General features: G+C 42.1%; 1 protein-coding gene and 1 long non-coding RNA gene across 4 annotated transcripts in view; both read right to left on the bottom strand.

Moving 5' to 3' along the window:
- The window catches only part of OSBPL10 (oxysterol binding protein like 10), a 194810-nt gene that overhangs the window by 55967 nt on the left and 113883 nt on the right, over positions 1–24960 (bottom strand). For all 3 annotated transcript variants that reach the window (XR_012901936.1, XM_075921975.1, XM_075921976.1), the window contains exons 5-6: positions 23660–23870; positions 13925–14076 (exon numbers count right to left, since the gene is read on the bottom strand). Coding sequence is in view for 2 of the 3 variants with exons in the window: in XM_075921975.1 (XP_075778090.1) it covers positions 13925–14076; positions 23660–23870 (363 nt within the window). In the remaining variant the exon portion in view is untranslated. The remainder of the gene's footprint in view (positions 1–13924; positions 14077–23659; positions 23871–24960) is intronic.
- Positions 156–2010, bottom strand: LOC142827294 (uncharacterized). Its single transcript, XR_012901946.1, has 2 exons — positions 438–2010; positions 156–314 (listed from the first exon to the last, which is right to left on the bottom strand). It is a non-coding gene; the product is annotated as an uncharacterized LOC142827294 (long non-coding RNA).

Here is a 24960-nt window from a genome sequence, read left to right as displayed (position 1 = left end):
GTTAGCTTCCCAGAGAAGCGTACTCGAGTGAAGCGGTGTATGAATTGTGGAGGAAAGACAATAATACAGGCAGGGGATGAAATGAATGAGGAGGGACAAAATATGCAATGACGCAGTGCACTGAATGTAAGAAGAAGAGGGAAGAAATACACCCAAAGGTTTTAAACTTTATTCAAACCACCATTCATTCAACACAGAAAAAAATGAACATTGATCCGTGAGAAGTGGGGCTCCTTGGTGAGGATGATGGGAAAGCACCTGTCTCCTCTGATACAGGGTGAATTTATGCCATGCACTTACACCCCTACCACTGCCTGAGAAGAGGGAGAAGAGGAAAAATCAGTGACTCATCCAAGAGAAATGTCACACAAGGAGCTGCACAAAATTTGGCAGCTGGGGGAGAGAGGGAGAGTACCAGGAGCATGGCCACAACTGACCCATTTAGCATCCAGGACCATTCAAATTGTGGCCAGAGCCCGCTGAATCTATAGTCTGGGATTCCCGACACCAGCTTGGGGTCCATCTGGTCTCCCTGGACATGTTCCTCTCATGCTGGCGCAGCAGAGTGCAGTGCTAATTTGGCAAACCCACTAATTCAAGATGAGACATCAAAGACCTGTTTTTTCAGAGTTCTTAGAATGTTATAGCACTTTATGTGTTCACAGATCAGCTCCCATTAAGTTCAGCTGCAGCTCCGAGTGCTCAGCCAGTTCTGCAGCTCATACCCTAGTGTCTCCAGTCAAGCAAGCAGAAAATGAGAATACAGTTAGCGGCCACTTATAAAAGGCTTGGTTTACTTGGTTGACTTTACTTGCTCAAGCATCCCACTGTAGCTCAGTAGCTGAGGCAGTGATGAAGTCCAGTTCTCCAGTGCAGTATTCAACTGCCTTAACCATAAGACCATCCTTTCTTTTCCTTCAATCGCCTACCTCATTCACTATTCACTTCCCAACCTCTGCAACAAATGAGGCATGGCTCTCACAGACAGCAGCCTCCTTCAGTACACAACCCTGATTCACCCCCAACAAAAAAAATAGGATGTGATCTTGTAATTTAAAACTGTATCATAATGCTTATAGATAAGACAACAAAAGAAACATTGACACCAAATTCGTCATTGGCAAGGTTGGATCCCTTAGATCCTACACACACACCACTACAATTTGACCTAATGGGGTGACAACAGTAGTAGGTTGTTATCCTCTATAGAACCTAGTGCTCAGAGGAACGGGACTCTTTGCCAATCAACTAATTTCATGGATATTTGCTCAAAGTGGTGGAATTAAATTCATGAATCTTGGATCTAGGATAAGATTCTGGAACTAAGTTTCCTGTAAGCTTCATGGCCACACAGCTGCCTATTTAGCACCACACAGGCGCTCAAGAAAGTCATGGAAGCTGAGGGGGAGCATCCCCAATCTCAAGCAAGCCTGGCCTCTAAACAACTGCAGCTGAGGCTGCCAGGAGGGGGTGCAGTGGGCTTGGCCCCAATCCAGCCACAGCATCCCCCCCCCCCCCCCCATCTGGGCCCCGCTTCCATCTGGCCACATAACCTATCTTGTCCCAGCTTTGCCCTCCATCTGGCACTGGTGGTTTGGCCCCTGTTCCAATCCAATTCTGCCAGTGTAGGAGAGGTGCCATTCCCCACCCCACCTGGATAGAGAGCTGGTGGGAATCCCCTCTCTTTGTAGTAGCCCCAAAGCACCCTCCTTCATGCCAAACTTCTCTGAACTCAGCCCCAGCCCACAGCCTGTAGCCCAGGAGACCACTTCAAAAGTTTTTGAAGTGGTCACAGGCCACCCCGGAAGGGGCTGGGCCTCGGGCAGAAGGGGCGGGGCCTTTAAATAGCAGGAGATGAAAGGGCTCCTGTTTCCCCTGCAGCTCCCAGGCATCACATTAGCTGGAGATGGGATCTGCAAACCCTTCTAATTGCTGCTATTTAAATGGCTCGCTGCTCCCAGCCTCGCTGCAAACATGTTGCCTAGCAACCGGGGACATGGGAGCCCTTTCAACTGCTTCTATTGAAAGGGCTTGTGCCTTACCGATGGCTGGCAAGCAACAGCCCCAAGGATGGCACAAGCTCTTTCAATAGAAGCAGTTAAAAGGGCTCCCATTTCCCCAGTTCCCAGGCAACCTGCTAGCAGCGAGGCCAGGAGCAGCGAGCCCTTTCAACTGCTTCTATTTAAAGGGCTTGCGCCTTCCCCGTGGCTCCCAGGCGACGCGTTGCCTGACAGGCACGGGGAAGGTGCAAGCCCTTTGAAGAAAAGCAGTCGAAAGGGCTCATGTGGTTCTGGTTCCCCAGCAATGCGCTGGGGATGGGGCCTGGAACAGCAGCGCAGGTCTGATCAAAGTCCTAGGCGGGCCGGATCCAGACTGTTGAATAACTTTTGCCCACCCCTGCTATAGCCTTTATCCCCGTCTGGAGCCCTCACACTCCTTCACCTCAACCCTCCAGACTAGGCCTGAGCCTATTCCATACTCTGAACCCCTTGGCCCAACCTGTCACATGAATGTAGTGTATACACAACAATATGAAGGTGATGTGTCACACAACACGTCTACATTGGTGCACATAAAATTAATTCTGCTCGGGGGTGGAAAAAATTAGAGGGAACACTGCTCTGGAAGAGATTTAGTAGGCAGATTCTTTTGCCCATTCTCTTAGAATGTGACCTCACTCACCCTTACCCTCCAACCTCCCCCTTTCCAAGTCCAGTTTCTTTCAATAGCACCAATTCAGATATTTCTTGGGAGGTCTGAGGGAAATTCCCGTCTTTGTCTGCCCTGTCCCCACTCCCAGCAGTGACTCCTTCTCATCCCCTCTCCTCCCACTGCAGGGTACAGACCTGGGTCTCCCTCATCTTGGGGACTCTCCCGTCTCTCTTACCCATACAGTTCATGAGAGTTCTCACCAGACTCCTGCCCTATAGGAAAAGATTCCTCATACGTACCTCAGGCTGCAATACCATGTGGTCTGGCCACCACTCCATCTGGATGGAGAAATGGCCAGGCCAAATTTGAATGGCATTGTGACCCCATGCACCAGGTCACAATGCCCCTTACTCAAATTTAGCCCGGCTGCCCATTCATTCTTACGGAGGGCCAGCAAGGTCAACATTTCAATGGTGTTATGACCACACTGCTGGCCAGATCATGCTTTCCTCCCCTCACAAGGTCTTTAGAATTTTAAGTGAAAAAACTCTGTGGTCCCAGGACTGCTGGGACTTCTCCACTTTGCCCCCTCGATTGGTGCCATTGGTCTTTTCCTCATGTCTGTTCTCCTCACCTCACCAGAATCTCTGCTTCTCACATTTCTCATCCCAGTCTCCTTGCCTAAACTGTCCTAGTCTCACGTTTCCAGACTCTCATCACCACCCCCAAATCCCAAACACTATGCCCAGTTAGAGTTTTTCAAAAAAAAAAGTCACCTGAGCTTTGTAACAGACAAAACAACATATTTTTCTTAGCTTCACTCTCACAAACATCTGAATTCTTCTGGATGAAATTAAAAAAACCCCACCACTACACAAACACATTGTGAGGCAGACATCTGGCATGAAAAATTTCAGCCTAAACTAGTAAAGTTTGGGAAAGTTATGAAAAACTGGAGAGAGACTTATAATGGGAAGTCATGGGAAATCTTAATAGCAATGCTACCAGTGCTGCCTAATACACAGAGGAACATGGATGATAGCACAAAACATAAATCAAGTCAGTCAACATACAACATTGAAATAAAGCAGATAATGTTGAGTTTTTTTGTTATCTTTTGCTCAATGTGTTTTATTTTTCAAACATTACTGTCCAGTTAAGGTATTCTATATGGCATAACTCCTTTGCATTCTTTGTGTTCTGTTACTTCTTGAACTGACTGAATTTCACTTGCAATTATGGCATTTGGGGATGGGTATTTCTTCAAAATTGGGTTCAGATATTTTAATGAAACTTCATAGCCTTCATCATTACTAAAGATATTATCCTCATTAAATATCAGAGAATCATAGGGTTGGACGAGATCATTGAGTCCAACCCCTTGCTAAAAAGCAGGACCAATCCCAATTAAATCATCCCAGCCAGGGCTTTAAAGCCTCTAGGTATGGAGATTCCACCATAGGTAACCCCTTTCAGTGCTTCACCAGTCTCCTAGTGAAAAAGATTTTCCTGATACCCAACTTAGCTGTTCCCCCACCCCCTGCAACTTAAGACCCATTGCTCCTTGTCCTGTCAACTGTTACCACTGAGATCTGCTTATGTCAGACACAGAATTTAGAGGCACCAAATACAATTCAAAGCCTTTGGCTTAAATTTACTCTCAGTTAAAAAAAATTACATGAACAGGTTTGCTAGGGATTTTGTTTTGAGAGCTCTAACTGATTAGTTAGATTAGTGTAAATCATTTTCTCTCAGCAGCAGTTTACTGTCATTTAATTCTACTTTTAGTGTAATTGTACATTTAATCCTTAAGTATACTTACCTGGGAATTTCCGATTATCTCAGATGTCATTTTTGGGATGGTCTGGTAGCAAAAGGATTAACTAGTAAAATCTTTGTCCACAGATTAATTTGGCCATACAAGTCATTATTGCATATTACAGGCTAGTGGCATTTTCTGCACTATGTAGCACAAAAAGGATTTGCTCATGTATAATGGAAAAAGCAGAGAGCATTAAGAAATCCTCCAGCATCTGTGCAGGAGAGAGGAAAGCACCTCTTTCTGAAAGACAGCACATGTTCCTCACAAACCTTCTGTTCTCATTCCATTACTGGACTTCTTGTTAGCACCAGGTATTAATTGTTTAGCTCATCCAGAGTATCAAATACAAAGATTTATGCCCAGTGCAAAACACTGAGAAGCATTCCAGAGCCTCAGGCAAATCCATCACTTAAAACAAGGTTTTAGTTTAACAGAACATATCTGTCCTTCATCTTTATTTCTTGCATCTTGATTAGTGGCTAACAGACATATGGAACCACAGTTTTAATATTGTTTTAATCTATTATCTGTACTACACTAGCGCCGGAAGACCCAGTGGAGACTGAAGCCCTGCTGTGCTAGGCACTACACAAACACAGAGTAACAGAGAGTGCCTGTACAGAAGAGGTTACACACTGATCAGATAAAAGAGACGTTGACACCTATAAAAAAGGAGTATGACATGCAGAACGGTAATACCATGCACAGGGGCCAGCCACCTCTTATGGCTGAAAGCACTGATCACATACACTCAGTCACAGTCACAATAAAAACCTGGTTTGACAGAGAGAAGTGATTAATGCTAAAACCTCAGACCAGCAACAGAAAGATATCTAAATATGGACAATAAGGGTACGTCTAGATTACATGCCTCTGCTGACAGAGGCATGTAAAATAGGCTACCCGACAGTCAATGAAGCGGGAATTTAAATATCCCCAGATACGTTAAAATAAAAATCAGTCAACAGAGAACGCCTGTGTCAACTGCTCCCTTATGCCTCGTGAAACGAGGTTTACAGGAGCGGATGACAAAGGCGTTCCCTGTCGACCGATCCGTGTCTTGACTTGCGCGCTGTGCTGACGATCAGCTGAGCCGGCACAGCGTGGCTGCCATTTTTATTTTAATGAAGCTGGGGATATTTAAATCCCTGCTTCATTGACTCTGTCGGGTAGCCTATTTTACATGCCTCTGTCGGCAGAGACATGTAATCTAGACATTCCCTAACTTATCTTAGGGACAAATGTTGCTGTACACAAGATATAGGGGAGGGTTGGGGGTGCAGGAAGAAACAAAGACAAGCACATGACAGCAGTCAATGGGACCATTCCTACTGGGATCTAGAGGCATAAATAAGGTTGCCAGATGTCCAGTTTTCAACAGGAATGCCCAGTCAAAAAAGGACTCTGGAGCTGGGAGTAGAGTCTCTCTCTCTGTCTGTCCTCTCCTCCTCCTCCCCCCCCCCCCCCCCCAGCTGCTTAGCACATTGCTAGAATCCGTGCATCTGCCAATGACGATCCCAGATTTCCATCACAGTAATATGCAGGACAGAAGATGTGCAAGCATGGATATAAACTCTTGGTTCAGTGGTGTGCTTATTCTAACCTGCTGAGGGGGCACCTACCATTTGCAGCAGCATCTCCCACCCGGGCACCACAACCCTAATCCCGGTTCAGTGTGGAAGGGAGACAGCTCAGCCAACTAAGTTCCACAAAACTCTCTCCCCTCCTCTTGGGCATGCAAATGATCATAAAAGGCACAGAACTCTTTAACAAAACTTGAAGTATGGTCAGAGAAGAAATGAATTAATTTTAATAACACAGTAACACTGAAAGAGGAATCAGCGTCAAAGGGATGTCAGAATGCAGAGATGTGTCTATTCTGACAGGGATTAAAGTAACACCAATTACTAGACTAATCATGCCTTTAGAGACTCTGATCTCTAGTACATAAAGAAATTTTTTGTTCCTTCAGAAGAAGGAGCTTAAAGAGAAATCAACCTCCCTCAAACGACACCTGTGGATTCCCAAGGATTCTGTGCCACCCCATTCTCTTCAATATCTATATGAGACCCTTTGGCTAGATGATAAATTAAGGATTCCAGCATCATCAATACACTCACTGGTGACACCCAACTGCATCTCTACTGATGTCACCAACACTGTTATAAGGCTGTGTCTAGAGTAGGAAAATAGAAAATGTGCTTTTAAAATGGACCCAATACATTTTAACACTCACATTTTTAAGCATTAGTGTAGTCAGAGTTCAGGCCATTTTAAAATTGCATTGGCTGGCCATGCTCAAGCCTATCCTCTACCCTCCTATCCCACACAACTTCCATGCTTCAGCCTGCGCCCCATTTTCTCCTTTGCCTTACTCCTTGTCTTCAAAGCAGCAAATAAATAAGGTCCCAGACACATTAAATGCAGCTACATCTACGAGCCAACAAGGCAACCATGCTACTCTGGGAGAAAACAAAGCCCAGAATAAAGCATGTGGGAGCGGAGGACAACGCATTCTGAGTTGAGGTGATCCAGCTTTAAGGTGACCTTAGATTAAGCCAGAATGTGACCACTTTTAGGAAACAATGTAAAGTTTCTTGCTTAATGAAACTTTCCCCACCATATCCAGAGTTACAGATGCAGTATCAACTGCTTCCCCTTTCCCTACCCACCAAACCAACTCTCTACAACCTCTCCCTCCCATGAAAAAATTAACCCTACTCCAAGCTTAGCTTCTTATAAACTGAAAAACAAGCAGCAGCCAGAATTCCATTAAGTCCAAGTGACTTCACTTCTGTCGCTGCCCCGTCTCTTCCCCGAGCACCCTACCGCCTCCATCCCTGCTCTGTCAATGCCAGCATCCCCATCACTTGCTTTCATATTGTTGGCCACTATTCAAATGAAAATGAAAGAGCACAGAATAGGTTAGGGCAAAATATTACTTACTTAAACGTGCTTTAGTGTGAAAAGTCCTTTGGATTTTAAATATTTAGTATATTTATCTAGACTTCATTGCCAAGAGTTTCAAAGATTGCCAAAATACAATAAGCAATCTTTACAAAGCCCTTACAGTATTTCTGCTCTGCTACAGCAAAGACCGCTCCAGTCAGCATAGGGAATGCAATGTTAACCCTTCTACAGTAAACGTCCGATAATCCGGCACCTTTAGGACCCAGGGGGTGCTGGATTATCAAATATGCCAGACTATCAGAAGTGGGGACTATGAGGGGTTTGGAGTGGGGTGGGAGGGTTGGGGGGGGGGGGGCGCCGCGGGACCAACCCGGCAGCACCCCAGCTGCTCTGCCCCAGACTTCCCCAAGTCAGCCGCTGCTGAAACTGACCAGCAGCTGACTCCAGGAAGCTCGGGGCAGAGCAGCTCCAATTGTCCGGCTGCCTGGAGCACTTCCAGGTTCCAGGTGGTACCAGACTAGCAGGAGTGCTGGACCACTGGATGCCGGACAACTGGAGTATTACTGTATTTAGTGTTGGACTCCTATTATTGAAGACATCCGTGATTATGTAGATAGCAAAAGCTTTAAAAAAAAATCACAGCATGGATGCCTTTAGATGCTGCATTATGGGAGAATAAGCAGGAAAAACATCTGCCAGGTGAGGAGATAAAAAGACAGGAGTGAAAGATGCTATTTTCAAACTTACAAGGGGTTATTACTTCAAGTGGAAAGTAAACAAAATAATTAAAATGTTTTGTTAAAATCTCAGCCTCTTTAAACTAGAAGCACCCCCATGCCACAGACCAAATTCAGCTGCTGAAATATCTTAATATGCGGAAATGCACAGGGAAAGTCTCAAAAGCCGTATACAGGCAGTCCCCAAGTTGCACCCTAGCTGCTTTGCCCCAGGCGTCCCCAAGTCAGCCGCTGCTGAAACTGACCAGCGCTAACTACAGGAAGCCCGAGGCAGAGTTGCTGTGCCCCGGGCTTCCTGGAATCAGCCACTGATCAGTTTCAGCAGCAGCTGACTTGGGGACGCCTGGGGTTCTTAAGTAGAATCTGTATGTAAATCGGAACTGGCATCCAGATTCAGCCTGTTGAAACTGATCAGAGGCTGATTCCAGGAAACCCGGGACAGAGCAACTCTGCCTCGGGCTTCCTGTAGTCAGCCGCTGGTCAGTTTCAGCAGCAGCTGAATCTGGACGCCAGTTCCGACTTACATACAGATTCAACTTAAGAACAAACCTACAGTCCCTATCTTGTACGTAACCCGGGGACTGCCTGTACACCATGCTATATGCTCAGCCTTTAATCTTAGTTTATGTGTCCAAAAACAGACACTTTGGTTTATAACTAGATGGAAAAGGGGCTCTGATAGTTAGAACTTAGATATCAGCATGGCTAAAACTTCTTGCAAAATGTTGCCCTGAGATCATTACTTACAGCTGTGGCTGCATTTTATCACCCTGTTACAGAATCCAAAACGCCACATGACATTTAGCTACACCTGGTGGACAAAACAGCAACATTCCTCCCATTCTCTTTACCAATGTGTTTTATGAATGAATAATAAATGCAGCACACAGGCCTTTTTTAAAATATATCAAAACAAAATGGGGACCAGGGAGAGAGGAAGAATGTCATCCATATGGAGTCTATTAATTGGAAACTAGTGAGGGGAATGAGATACCTTAGCCATTATTTGGTTTCATCCCACAGGTATAAAATCCCTTAGGCAGAGTCAGGTGGGATTTGGGGCAATAACAACCCATTGAAGAATCTGTAAGTGATAAACTGCAATCCATAATTTCTTTACTCCTTAGGTCAGATTATTAATGCTCAGCATGTACTATCAGCTATTTATTGATATCCATATTCAAGCTGCAGTGGCTTAAAATTCACTTTGTCGTCAGCTGCCATGGAAGACATTATAATAAAAATGTGGGGGAAGGAAGAGGGAAGCAAGAAACCAAAAAGTACAGAGTAATTATTTTTCCTTGAAAAATTATATATATCATCATTTTCTCAATCCAGGTGAAATTGTTGTGTGCAGGCTGAAGATGGAAGGGCTATGAAAAGACAGAATGGTAAATAGGCTTGAAGGATAAAATTGGCCAGAAGTTTCACTCCTCTAGTAAGAAATTTCTAGTTTGACAACTATTCTTATCACCGTTCTCGATACTGAATAAGTCAAAAGCCCAATGCAACAATTTATAGTTTATCAAGGAGCAAGGAATACTTATGGCAACACTTGCCCCGACCCTTGTAAATAATATACTTACCTGAAAGGAATTGCCATTTACTTATCTGAAAAATATATTATACAATTTCTAACAAAAGTGAATATTCATCAAATGTTCATCTAGGCTACACCTATACTATGAGTTTTCTCAGCAAAAAATATGCTAATGAGGGACTCATCTGCATGAGTCATGATCTCATTTGCATATTTTTGCACTAGGTTTTGCACAAAAACAAGTAATGTGGACATTTTCTTTTTGCGCAAAATCCCCTTTTTCCGCAAGATCGGTATACTTCCTTTTATGGGGCATAAGGATCTTGCAGAAAAAGGGGTTTTTGCACAAAAAGAAAACGTTCACACTGCTTCTTTTTGCGCAAAAAACCCTTTTTCTGCAAGATCGGTATATCTCCTTTTTTGGGGCATAAGGATTTTGTGGAAAAAGGGTTTTCAGTGCAAAAAGAAAACATTCACACTGCTTATATTTGCACAAAAACCCCAGCGTAAAAACGGATCAGCAGAAAATATGCAAATGAGATCGCGACTCATGCTAATGAGTCCCACATTAGCATATTTTTGCCGAGAAAACTCATAGCGTAGACGTAGCCCTAAAGCAGGCATCAGCAACCTTTTCAAACCAAAAAGCCGAATTACTTCAAAATTCAGAACAAGTGGTCAACAAAGAGCCGTATAAAAATGCTCATTTGCATGACTGAAAATATACGTTATTATTGATAAGTGACATGATGGTTAAATATAGCATGAATGAAACACTGCACTCACAGACTTTATTTAATGGGACTTCTGCTGCTGCATCTTCTTGCACTTTTCTTTGAAGTTTACATAATAACTGATCAAATCTAGTTCTGTGCACACATTCAGGATGTCTTCTGTCAATGTTATTGTAGGGGGCTGAGGTTGTGGGGGTTCAGGACTCTGGGTTGGTGGTGTACAAGGGGCTCAGGTCAACGGGGTTGGAGTGTGTGGGAGGCAGGGTAGGGTGCTGTGTGTGGGAAATAGAGTACGTGGGGGAGCCCGAGGCCAGATTACATTACCTGGACAGGTCTGGATTACTGCACCTGGAGAGCAGTGGCTGGACGAAGGGCCAAGCCAGGATCACCACAGCTGGATCATGGTCTCCCCTCCCCTCCCACCTATGCTGCAGAAGGAGGGGGTGCCACCACCGCTGCCAGACCCTCCTGCAGCCAGACGGGGGCCTGACCACAGGGTCTAACGCAGGATCAGTGCAGGGGACAGGATGTGGCCAGATAGGGGCTGAGCCCCTACTGTGACCTTGTTAGCCAGGCAACTGTGGGAGCAGCTACAATGCAGCATTGGCCCCAACTCTGGGACAGCCAGACAGCCATCACGCGGCCCACGCTGCCTGCAGCTCCAGCCCTGGGGAAGAGTTGAAGCTGGGGCCAGGGCCATGTAGTGGCTACCTGGCTGCTCCCAGGGCAGAGCTGTGTGGCAGAACCGGGGCCTTGGGGCAACTGCTCCTGGGGCTGCGTTATGACCCTGTCCCCAGTAAAAGCCCCACTGTGGCCTAGCTCCAGCTCCAGCTCCAGCTCCAGCTAAATATGTCAAGAGGATCATATTTGGTGTCCTACTGAGCCATAGGTTGCCTACCCCATCTAGAGTCCATTAACCTTACTGCTGGATATAATCTGAAGTACATAGTTCTCTTCCAATCCTTCCCTTACCCTCCTATTGAGGAAAGGCAGAGAGAAACTTTACAGTAAACTAGCAATTCAGTTTTAGCCAACGCCATTTTAAATTATGCTAAATTCGGTATGGTAGAAGAATGCTGAAAATATTGTGTCACTAATGGATGAGTCAGAGTCAGAGAACAGCAGAAAATTAGTTTGTAAAGTATGCCTATGGTGGGGAGCAAGAGAGGCACATAAGATACCAATGCCTCGATGCCATCAAGAGTCCTTCAGCACTCAGCCATGCTATCCTTGAAATAGACAATGCTCTGGGGAGGGCTGATTGGAATAGCAAACTGCTTGGGTCCCTCCCCCAATAGCACTGATATGGAGCCTGTTGCAGAAAACAGGGCTATCCCACACAAGAGTTTCCCCATATGCTCTCCCTCAAGAGAATCCCACAGGGCAACAGCCGCCACGTTGATGCAAGTGTGTCACTTGGGGTAGATTTTGCTCACAATCGTCCTCCAACTATGCAGTCTGGGAAAAAAGTTACCAAAAAAATAAAAAACCTATCACAGAGCTCTTCAGTGAATCAGGACAACCATTTGCATTTGGAGAACCAAAAGATCACACAGCAACTAGAGATATCAAACCAAACTCACAGCCCAGAACAGATGGTCCATTCATACAAATCAAATCAAAATGGAATTTAGTTTACTTTCTAGCTACTGGAGCCAGAAAGCAAGTGGAATGTCAATCTAGCTCTTGCTTTTATAACTGGAATGACAACTGCAAAATTGAAAAGCCTTCTGTCTCAATCTGCTAATGTAACTCAGTGTCTGGACTGAGATAGGAGACATATATTTAAAGAAACTGTCAAGGCTGCAAAACCAACAGTTAAACCTTGCAGCTGTCTGGATAAGTAGAAATACGTACTTCACGATCCCTTGACTTACCATAGCTTGTTCATTTTGCTTTTGGAATTGAAAATGTATCACAAGCATATAGGAAGTGTGTTCTTGTGACAGATTTATGCACATATATCACAATATGTAAAATTACTGTAGTACATCACACTGTCCCAGCATTTCAAGCAAGCAATAGTCTTGCAATTTCCAAACACTGCTGATTCTTAAACAATAGAGCAGAGAGGCCAAAATGAAGGATTATGCAATGTACAAGCTGTGAATAAGATTAAGCACAGTCTCTTGGGGGGTAATGGTGGTGGTGAATTGATTATCCAACAGAGAGGTTGAGATTTTACCAGTATTTTAGCCTTTACTTTTGTTAACATATTTTACAGGAATACGCGTACAAAGTTAAAAAAACAAAACCGCATTACTATACTAAATTCCAAGAATATCTAAGAAATTAGTAGTCGCATCATTTTGAACAGGATACATTCAACATTAAAAAAATTGTGAAGGCTGTGGATAATCCCACTTTAAAGAATGTAATTGTATAATTCCCCTGAAACGATCATAACTTCTTACAGATTAGGCAAAATGAGAGCGAAGGAGCATTTCAATCTTTATGTCAAAAACCGAAGCACTGTTCGCTCATTTTCAAGTTCTGCATCGGAAAATGAATTACAATGTATGCTTGAGGTGTAACCAGTGTCTTTATGCGGTACATCATTATGGATGTAAGAAATCCCTCTGTCAAGTACTTCATAAGGCTCTCACTCTAAAGAGCAAGAACACATTTTTATATAAATCATAGGACAAACTTGACAAGCAAATGCTCCATCAGTAAATTGTTATCTTCTGTTCAAGCACTCCTGAAAATGTTTTTGTAATCAATCTTTTCATGTGCAGAGTACTCTCGACTTCACTTACCAAGATTGGTCCCTTTATCTGAAGGACAGTTTTCAATTGGAATTAAGGTGGATTTCCATTCCAAGGTGACAGCCACACAAACATAGCAATACTAAAACTATACTAAAGCTAGAAATAAGTTTACAGGTGAGTATATCACATGCCTGGGTACTAAATGCTGCTATTAGATAATATGCAAAATCCTATCATGATACACTCTTCTATAGCAATGACTACCTAATAGATCACACTAATACCTGCCAATTCAGAGAAACCAAATACTGAACAGTTTTAAATCTACAAATCATTGATGCAGACATCTAGCAAACTGTTGTCAGGTGTAATGTTAGTGTGAATAAGGAGTTCCATGAAGTGTTTATACCACATACACAGCAACTACTTCAAATAATGTCATGAAGAGGATCACTATAATGAACTCATTATAATTCTTCCACTGGAAATTAAAACAGCTCCAGGCTCACCAATTCCTAACATTATCTGAAGTAATCCTACACATGCAGTAAACACACACAGCAAGTGCCATAATAAATATATCTGTCTAGGATTTTATATTGCATTTTCAACATACTCCATCCATACATCTTAGCTGTTTAACTTTACTTACTAATTAAAATCATTTTAAAAAAAGATTTAAAAAGTAAAAAAGGAGCAGTCTGATTTGAATAAAATATCTATTAAACACAATTTGGCAAGAACTGGCATGCTACAATCACAGTAGAGGCTTTCCAACCTATATTAAAAAATAATATATATACACATCTAGTGTTTACCTCAGTATTTGGCTGTAGTGTTTGCCCATCTTCAGATGCACTTGGTACTATCGCCCATGTTATATTGGCACTAGCAGATGATAAAGAGCTGAGGGCACCGTTTTTCAGTTCTGCGGAATGTGACTTTGGCCCATGCCATCCCAGGATGTTTTCTGAAACAGAAAAACAGAGTTAAGCCACAAAGACTCATGTTCTAGAGAGGATTTTAATCTCAATGCCCTAATACTGTATATGAATTGCTACTTGTAGTTACAGTCATCTCCCCACGCCCTTCCTGCCCATTCACATGTATGCATGCACGCTAAACACCTTTGCCATGGTAACAGAAAGATCCTTATATCCTGCATTTAGCAACAATTTATTTGCAATAAATTTCATTTTTTAAGTGGATGGCTAACATTTACCAATAAAATTACAAAAGCTATTCAAACCAGGAATCAATATGGCATAATTAATATAGTAACAGGAAATTCATGGGATTTTGATTTTTACCTTCAGAAAATATTTATGAAGCTCATTTTGTTTTCTACTCTTCCCCATAATTGTGATGCTGCAACTTACATTATGCCTAATCATCACAACGACACAAAAATTACGCAGTTATAATAAAGGTCCACATTATACTTCATGCTCTAATTATCAAATATGGCTTAGTTAAGGTCACACATTATATATGAAAATAATGTGCAATTTAGTACAACTTTCCTAATAAAAATTAAAAACTGTCAATAGATGCCCATGCCAATATTATTTAAAAATCTAATGACCCTGAAATAAATATTCCTGATTCTGATACATGTCGATTTTTCCTTCGTACTAGAAACATTAGCAAAAATAAGTGTTTCTCAACTCATTTTATCTTTCCACATCAGCAGTATCACAATAAGGGGAATGCTTGATTATTCACCCATAGATGAGTTCAGGCTGGATCCATGACTTTTTTCCCCACTTCTCCTGTCTGAGGCCACTTTTTTAGCCCACTATATATCATTTTTTCCCTCCCTGTACTGTTAGAGATCTTTCTACATTGGCTGGGAAAATATTTTCACACATCTATCAAGACCTGGGTTAGAATGCATTCACACTAGAAAGACAAACTAAAAGATGAGTCTCGACCATAAGTCCCCCTCAGCACATCCCTGCATGCTGGGGCTATTTCAACTCTCTGATTCAATCCAACCTTTAGGGATAACAGAGTTTCCTGGAAGGTAGAGAACTCCAGGTTCCTAGGAATCTTTTTGAAAAAAAAAAATCTTAAAAAGCTGTGTAAATGCAGAAATAAATTTTGATGCGGATATGAAGCTTCTATAACAACCTAGCAGTTATCTCCTCCACACTCTAACACAAGGGTGAGGAACCTCAGGCCCTAGGACTGGACGAGGCTCAGGGGCCCCCCAACACTACAAGCCTATGCTGGCACGCCCCGGCTGCCGCATCGCAGGGCTAGAGCACAGAAAATCCACTAGGCTGGGCCCCCTTATGCTCTGGCATGGGAGGGAAATGTGGGGAGTGTCTTTCTCCTTCTCAGTCAGGGGGCCACATCAGTGAGGGTTTTGGGGGGGATGTTTTGCTTCTCACTTGTATGTGGCCCCTGATTTTTCAGCAAACGTGGTCTCCTTGATGTTAATCCCCTCTCCGTGGTGGGTGTGCGTGTTCATGTGTCTGGAGCTGGGGTCAGCAGCCCACGACCCAAAAAAGGTTCTGACCCAAAAAAGGCTCTAACCTAATTACACAAAGATTTATTCCGAGCAAGGCTTTAGTTCTGTTTTTCTCTTGACTGCACACACTTATAATTATGACAGTGAAAGTTATGTTAATGATGCATCTTGTTCTTAGTACATATAATATATTCAAAACTAAGAGCTATTCTCTTTTGTTTTGGGGATGTGAGGTTTTATTTTTTTTTTAAACTTTGGCAATGAAAAACTGTTGCATCTGATTTAAGGTTCAACTCAGTACTAGAATATATACCTAAAACTTTAAAAAGTTTCCAAAAGGTATATTGTACAGTATAGACCAATACAAAACATTTTAAAAGCAATTTCTCTTGCACTTACTTGCCAAGTATGACTATAAAGTTTCCATATTTCCCCAGCAACATTTCAGTGACCTCACAAAGCCATACATGTCTCCTTGCTCACATTATGTATTTGTGATGTCATCTATTGCAGAAGAAAGCCAAAAACTAACCCAGGTTTCAACTGCCAAATTAAGCATGAACTGGTTTTCAAATCTCTTTACACGTAAATGTCAAAAGCCTCCTTGGGTTTTATTCTAAATACACACAATAAAATAATATCCTCCTTGGTCCAGGGCAAGAATAATGCTCTTTATTGCTATTGCTACATTACTGGGCCTTCCCTAGGGACTGCACTTTGGCACAGGCTTATGCAGCTCAATGATCTCACTACGAATTATACTTGGTGGGAGTTTTACCTCCTTGTAAGATGGGGACCAGACAAAAAACAGTCCATTGGTTCTGTTGGGGATTGAGCAACAGACCAATAACCTAACATAATGAAAAAAAAAGTTAAGTTATAGAAATGAAACAAAGTAGGCAGGCAGAGCCTTTTTCTGTGCAGCTGTCCTGAGCGGTATCTGGCAGCTTCGTAAAGGATCAGATGCCACTACAGATCAGAGTTCAGTTTGTGATCCTATTTCGGCTCACACTTTAAGTGGTGTGGAGACAAAGAAAGGGACAATCCCACTGCTCCAAAGTGAGCTTTGACAGACTAAAAGAACACCACTGAAGGGCCCAGGAGACCTGCCCAACATCAACAGGGCTCTGTAAAGGATGCACGCCTTCAGATCTGAAAGACAGAACTGAATGAAAAAGGTTCACAACTAAGAAGTTGTCAGGTCCTCTTGAAGGAATAAATCTGGCTAGAGCAATAAGTCTCTTCTTTTAACCATCTCCCTTAGTAATAGTACAGCTCTCAGAGAGAAAAAAAGACTATGAACCTGAGCAATTTAGCCAAGATTTAACAAAGTCTTTGTGAAAAAGACTTGAAATTTTGTTCTAAAATAAACACAAAGTTATAAGGAACTCAAAATAGTTACATTTTTTTGACAGGCCACACAAGACTAATTTTGTGTAATTGATGTGCCATGTGTGCACATCTATTTTCGTTAGGAGGTAGTGACTAATAATGTATATATGTGTTACCCCCTTTCTCCCTGCCATATGAACAGCTCATTGTTAGATAACAAAAAATAATAAAGAATATAACAGAACTGTCGGATCCTTTCCTAAATGTGGGATGTGGCAAAAGAAAAAATAAATTGGCCAATCAAACCCTTTGCCTAGCTACTTTCCTTCTCCTATTTGCATAGTATGTACAATGCTAATGACCACTTTATTTACAAAGTACTGAGGGATTTTTTTAAATTAAAATGCCCTTCTGCAGTTTGGATCAGAATTGCAGAACTAGTCTATGCAAACAAATATTTCATGGATATGTTATACATAAAGACTACTTTATTTTTTAATTCCATCTTTTTTACTTCAATATAAAGACACCTGGTATCAGGACAGAACTCACCATTTGCTCCCCTTCTTCTTTCCAAGGTCTTAAATTCTTTTCCTAAAATAAAATCTATGGGAACTATGCAAGTGTATTTCTCCCCATCTGTCTGAAGAGCAACCATGACCACCAGAGAAAAACAGCCCTTGTCAGCTTAATCAATATTTTCAAAATTGCTGTGAAACCCTATAGAACAAAGTTCTGATCCAACCAGCAATATCAGGATGCCAGAAGCCAAGGACCAAAAGGGCAAAGCACATCTGTTTCCCAGACAAGACAAGAATCTGTTTCTTCAGACAAGAAAAAAATCAATTGGCTGTATTCCATCTGCTTGAAGTCTGACTACTTAACAGAGCAGCTGGACATGCAGCATCCCAGAAAAAGCAGCAATGAAATCTCTCATTGGCACACCTCTCAAAAGAAAACGGCAGTGATTAGTCATAATAGATTAGAAAGCTAAAAAAAAAATTAGTAAATAAAAAGTTTTTGTAATTTTAAAAAAAAAAAAAAAAAAAAAGATCTATGGCTTGTACTAGAAATTTTCTTGTGATGCACTTCAGAGCCCCAGAAGCATTCTTCTTTAATCTGCCAGATCTTACTTTGGAGCAGTGAGATTCTTCCCTAGCCCTATGTTACAAGTGGTAAATGGAAGCTTCTGCCTAAATAATATCACATCCTGCTTCCACAAAGCAAGCAAAGCGAGGTGCTTAAGAATATTCAGAGCTCATTAGAAACCATAATAAAATCAGATCATTTCAAAGTGAACTCTTCAACATTTATTTCAGATACTTTAACAATTCTGTTTAAAATTGGAGGATACAACACCACATCTCCTCTTTACTTGCCACACCTCCCAAATAAAATATCCCATCATCTGCGCTCCTAGCAGTCAGACGTGTTACTGATGACTAATGATTAGGACCCTACCAATTCCACAGCCATGAAAAACGCATTACAAACCATGAAATAACACCTTTCCCATGAAATACGACTTCCCTCTTGCTGCTGGGAGAAGCTGAGAGCTGCTAGCTCCTAACTACAAGTCCCGGTTGGGCTGAGGAGGGACAGAACTTGTCCTTTCCTTGCATGATAACTCTGGGGAAGAGATGGGAGGGGAAAATCAGATGGACTTAGAATACCTTTTGGATTGGGACCTCCAAAGTTACACCACTGTGAAATGTCAGGTGTAAACAGCTGAAAACATGGAGCTAATTTTAAAAGCCCTCTTGACATGAAACTGATCAAAATGGACTGTGAACTTGGTCGACTCTTCCACTAGTACAGCCCTTCTGGTCCATGAGCTCTTAGTGCTGTACAATACAGTATATACTGATCATGGATAAAATGGAATAAAAATCTTTTATTTTTGCAGTTCAGCTACTTGGTCTCGGTCATGCCAGATCCCTTGACTGAGACTGCTTTGTCTTCAGCTCTCATGCCTTTTGTCACAGATTTCGTGATCTTGTCCCAGAGAAGCAAAAGTGTCTCAGCAATTAAAAAGCCAAAAAATTCAACCTTTCACCTAGCTGGGGCTTGATCCATTAATTGCTTTGAAGATTGATGTATTTTCTCCAACATAATACAAATGAAGTCGGTATAGAAGAAATTCTAAAAATTCTCTAAGGTCGTCTTTCTAAATTATTTCCCGTGCCCATTTGTTTCCAGAGATGATGAAAGAACTGTTTCAGCCATCCTCCTACAGCAGGGGAGGGGAACCTCAGGCTCAGGGGCCGAAGGTGGCCCCTGGCTTGCCTGGGTCAGGCCTCCAAGGCTACGGTACTGGAGCACACAAAATCTACTAGCCAGGACCCACCCACTAGGTTCTGGTGCACAAGGGGAATGTGGAGAGTGTCTTTCTCTTTAGGAGCCACGTCAGTAAGAGTTTGTCTTTTTTTTTTTTTTTTTGCTTCTTATTTGTGTGGACCCCCTACTGATTTTTCTGTGGGTCCACAGCCCCCAACCCAGAAAAAGATTCCCCACCCCTGTCCTACAGGATAGTAATGGTGGTTAAGCTAGCAGGAATAATTATTTTTACCTCCTAATTTTAGGAGAGGACAACCTGTCAGTCTCCTGCAGTAACCAAAACCTGTCTGAACAATATAAAATTAAAATCTCTGAATTTGAACTGGCTAGAGGATTACTTAGAGGCATTAGGTATGCATTTATTCAGCTCTGATGAATCCTGAACAGCTTACTCCAATGTCTCCCCCAGAAATGACAAGCCTATCAAAGGAGGCCTGCATAAAATTAAATCAAGAGGAGAAATCAGTAATCATGGCTTTTAGCCACAGGTTCCTTCAGGCAATTGTGTTGCATAACCTGGCATCGGTTTTGTTCAGTAGCCCACCATGATATTGCACCTCCGTATTCTGTATAGAAATATGTTTTTGAATATGAATAGTTCTAACTTGAATATGCTTTTTGCAAAATGTGCCATTTAACCTGTCATTGGATAACCTATAATCCCCCGATTGTGTGTATTCTATTGGTGTGCATGTATCATTCCTATATAGTTAGAAGAATGAAGTGTAAACCTGCTTATATATCTAGATGGGCTAAAGGAGGCCATTATATAACATAATGGTCCGGTACAATGATCTATGAATATTCTTGCTTTTCCTGTATGCCTGGACTATGTTTGGTCCTGCCATGTGGCCATCTCACCTACTGTTGGAACTCATTTTGGATGTGGTACTTTTCCATGAGGTTGGTAAAGGACTGAAACTGAACAAAAGGATTCCCTCCTTAGGCAAAATCTGCCTATTTATAGGCAGAGAACCAAACAATGGTTTGCCAAACACCAACCCCTTGCTTACCAATCAGGTGACCACCAGAAACATCTAAAATTGAACATGGGGGGGAAGGGCTGAGATCAAGCTAGGAGACTGCCTAACTGAGAAAAAAATTAAAACTACTGTCAGTGAAAGAAATTGCATGTTACAAGCTTCTTAAGAGTAGTAAGCTGAGCTGCCATGTTTGTTTTAATTTTGCTTAATAACTTCTTTTGATCTGTTAACACTTGCAAACACTCAAATCCTACATTTTATATTTAATAAAACCACTTTATCATTAAACCCAGTGTAAATAATTGTTACCTGGGAGGACAGCGGTGCATCTCTCTCTTCCATTGATAAAGATGGTAAACAACTTATGAGCTTGCTTCGTATAAAACTTTTATGCAGAGTAAGATGGATTTATCAGGGTGACACAGGACTGGAACCTAAAAATAGCATCTCAGCCCTGACTCCAAGCACTGGCACACAGGGCAGCCACGCACCATGCTGCCCCGCCTGGTAGGTGCAGGTGTCAAAATGGCGAAAGGGAAGGGAAGGAGCAAGAGGATAACTAAAGGGAAGGTGGGGGTAAGATTAGGGTCAGCATCAGCACAGGCTGAGGGACGTGCTGGCTGCTAGCATGGAGCCTTTAAGCTCCCATTGGCTGCTGTTCGCTGTTCCTAGCCAATGGGAGCTGAGAGGCTCCATGTCTGCAGTCAGCATATTCCTTAGCCCCACTCTGCTTCCCACAGCTCCCATTGGCCAGGAAAAGTAGTCAATGGGAGCCATGGAAAGCAGAATGGGTGGAGGGACGTGCTGGTTGCAGGTATGGAGCCTCTCAGTTCCCATTGGCTGCTGTTTGCTGTTCCCCGCCAATGGGAGCTGAGAGGCTTCATGCCTGCAGCCAGTATATCCCTCAGACTCTGCAAGCAAACAAATCTCCCAGCATGCCAACAGCTTACCCCAACAGGCTGGGAGCTAAATTTTGCTGACCCCTGTTGTAGACACAGTTCAGAACTTGCTTCTTTAGAAAAAAAAGTGCTAAGATTTTATTTTTATTGAAATTGTATCCACATGAAATTTGACCCTTCTATTTCACAACGTGCTAGACTGTACAAGACAATAAAAAAATACAATGAATGATAGTAGTGTGGTACTGGTGTCAGTCTACTATTGAGTAATTTGAGCTCTTCCTGCATGTTGACCACAGGACCTCCTAAGTCTCTAGGCAATCTGAAAATATAATGTGCAGAATCGAAATCTGTAACAACATTTAAATAGCCTGATATCACCCCAGACATGCCAATCTGCAGGGCTTCTTCGAAACAAACAAACAATTATAACTTGACAGTGATAAAAGCAGGTGACATTCCTCTAAAAAGTTCTACAAAAATCTATAAATTGTTTCCTAAGGTTTTCATCCTAGAATTTAAAATCAACAACTGTGAAATAAACAGAAAATAGTCTGCTTATGATGCAACGTTTAAATTTCAAGTTGTTAAATATGCTGAAGCAAACATTAATTGTGCTACAGCTTGGGAATTCTGCATTCATGAGAAGCAAATAAGATAATTGTGAAAAAATAAAGCAACACTAAAAGACATGCCGAGAAGCAAGAAAAAATGTCCAACATTTTTCTGAGTTTCATTTCCTAGGGTGAGAAAGATCTCAATTATTGGGTTGTTGAAGATCGACAAAATGGGTGCCTTGTCACTAGAACTCGTTTGTGTGCTTTGCAAATGTCAAAAGAAAAAATATATGTGAGAAAAGCCATCAGTGTTTGTTGCATCAACGGGCTGGTGTACTTGCTTCATGAACCGTCATGGTCTCTGTCTTTGGCAGCGAACAAAGATAGCGCAAAAGCTGCCAAGAGACCTTGAAGAAAAAGTTGAATCCTTCCAAAGATTTATTATAAAACATCGAAAGGAATATGCATTTCAGAAGTCACAAATAGGAAATATGGATGAAATACCAATGACATTTGATCTCCTGAGCAACAGAAAGGTCACTGGTGTCGATGGGAAAAAACAGTTTTAATTGAAACCACTGGCCATAAAAAAATCAATTTTACAGTGGTTTTATCATGTTTGGTCAATGGCTCAAAGCTCCACCCTGTTGTTATTTTCAAAAGAAAAACCTAGCCTAAAACCACGACATTTCGTGGGGGTGTCATTATGCGTTCACATGAAAAGGGAAGGATGGGTGAAATTGGGACTATTGAATGGCTGGAAAACGTGTGCAATAAGAGACCAGGAGCACTTCTCAAGAAACCTTCTTTGCTTGTTCAGGACATGTTCAGGGCACACTGGATGGATGAGGTAAAACATGAGGCCAGAAAATTAAAACTATTTTTGCAGTAATACCTGGAGGCTTAACTTGTGTTCTACAACCGCTTGATGTCTGCCTGAACAAACCCCTTTAAAGACAGGCTATGCAAAATGTGGTCTACCTGGACGAAGCTGACAAAAGGCAGGAGTCTGAGGAAAACATGGCTGACGTCTAAAATGACAATGCAGGAGCAGCTATGTCTGAAACTAAGTTCAATGAACTGTTTGGGGAATTGAAGACTGATTCAGAGTTTGAAGGGTTTTAAGACTTTAAATAAGTGCACTAAAGTGATATGAGACATTAAAACATGGATTGTAATTTGAAGGCATGTGAATACATATTTTTTCAGTTATTACAGCAGGTTTTTTGTTAGATTGCATTAATATAAATCTACTAAAACTTTTGTGTGTTTCTTCTGACTCCAACTTTTAGAATACAGCAGAGTCCACAGTATGGTCAGTTCCTAGTCCAGCAGGGCAAACCACTGCCACACCAGGACGTTTGTGTACTTGGAGCATGTGCAGGCAAGGAGTCTGCCAGCTCCCAATTGCTGCCATTTGCCATTCTGGGTCAATGAGAGCAGCACTGTTCACTGTTCCCAGCCAATGGAAGCTAAGGAAGCAGTGTGGGCCAAGGGACGTGCTGGCTGCTGCTTCCCGCCCCTCCTGTTGACTCCACATACATAAAACATCCCGGTGCGCCAGCGGTTTACCCTGTTGGGCTGGAAAATGAAGTTTGCCGACCCCTCCCCTCAGTGGAAAAAAATGTCACACACAATGACTCATTCATAAGCTGACCCCTGATCTCTACAGTATGATTTTTTGTAACTAAAAAAAAATTTGGCTTATGAACAAGTAGATGGTAATAGCTCTCCCCAAAAAACGGTGTATGCAGAAGATACTTAGCAGCAACTCTTTTGCTCCTTTCTTCTGATTTTAATGGGTTCTACAATATTTTGGAACAGAAAGAAATGTTGGTTCCTTGCTCCAAAGAAGCTATTTAGTATTGATCCTGATTCCTTGCTCCAAGGAAAAAAATCCATCCTGCCTGTCTGAGGATCATAACTAAATATGACAACAGAGACTAAGAAAATGACACCTTGTGCTCACCTGAAGATAGTGTCCTATTATTGTGTTGGCCCGCCTGATGCATACTCTGCTGTAATAAATTCAGGCATTCTCCAAGGCAGCTCAGGGTGGCAGCAGAGGTAGCTTTTAAAAGCAGCAAGTCCTGATCCAAGGCAGAAAGAGGCCCAGAGCCTGGAAGGGATTCAATGGCTTGCACGAGATTTTTCTGTTGTCCCTCCACTTGGCTCATGATCTATAAGGGTTTAAAAAAAAAAAAAAAAAAAAAAAAAGCCACGTGGTCACAAGAAAAGCCTTCATCACAGATAGAAAATGATATTGACACCTGCACAATTTGACATATCTGTATTTAAGTGTTAGTCAATAGAATTCCAGACATTCATACAAATATCTGTGAGAAGAACTTAGTCTCACAGAAAGAATGAGAATTTTAGATTTATAATTTAAAAAATTAAGCATTTGTATGATTAGATGATAATGTCACTCAAAAAAACCTACTTCAGTATGTTAGGGCAAAATTTCACTAAAAAAATTGTTGGCATCCTAGATTTCAGATATGAATCATGGTTTATATTTTCAGAAGCAACTATATAAAAATGATCCAGTGCTATCTACTAGTCCTCTATTCATTCAAGCTTTGGATTCCTTTTCCTTGGATATAATCTGAAAACCCAGTCAAACCTAAGAACCACCTCCTGTCTTCTCTTCTTCCATTCATAAAATGCTCAGCCATGAACAAAAAAAAAAAAAAAAACCCAAATCAGTGAAAATTTGGTTTTTCAACACCGAAAGTGGTTTGGACCAGATACCATATTATGATGCATTCATGAGGCACCCATCATTGTAATATCTGAAACCCCACATTTTATAGAGATACAGATCAACTATTTCTAAATATGGAGCATCTAGAAGAAAATGAAAAGGTATGTAGGACACACATATAAAAGTCAGTAGATGAGAAAATGGTGTGAGCTACAGTACTACTACATGTATTATCGAAAAAGGATAAAGCAACTTTCAGAACTCCTTCTTATGGCTGAGAGAGGGAAAATCCTTAATGCATTTGAGCCTCTAAGTCAGTGGTAGGGAACTTACGACCTACGGGCAGGATCTGGCCCATGGCTTGCCTTAATCTGGCCCACAAGATTAGAGACTCTCTCTACCTTCCCTGCAGCAGCACAAGCTGGCGCTAGTGCTCCAGCTCCAGCTCCAGCCATACAGGGACACTATATCTGGAGCACCAGAGCTGGCCTGCTTGCACAGCTGGAGGGAAAGGAGATCCCTGAGCTTACCAAAGCAAACTGTGGGCTGGTTTGGGCCTACAA

This window comes from Pelodiscus sinensis, chromosome 2, assembly GCF_049634645.1.
Source record: "Pelodiscus sinensis isolate JC-2024 chromosome 2, ASM4963464v1, whole genome shotgun sequence".
Taxonomy (NCBI): Eukaryota; Metazoa; Chordata; order Testudines; family Trionychidae; genus Pelodiscus; species Pelodiscus sinensis.
This window is presented reverse-complemented; position numbering and strand designations above follow the sequence as displayed.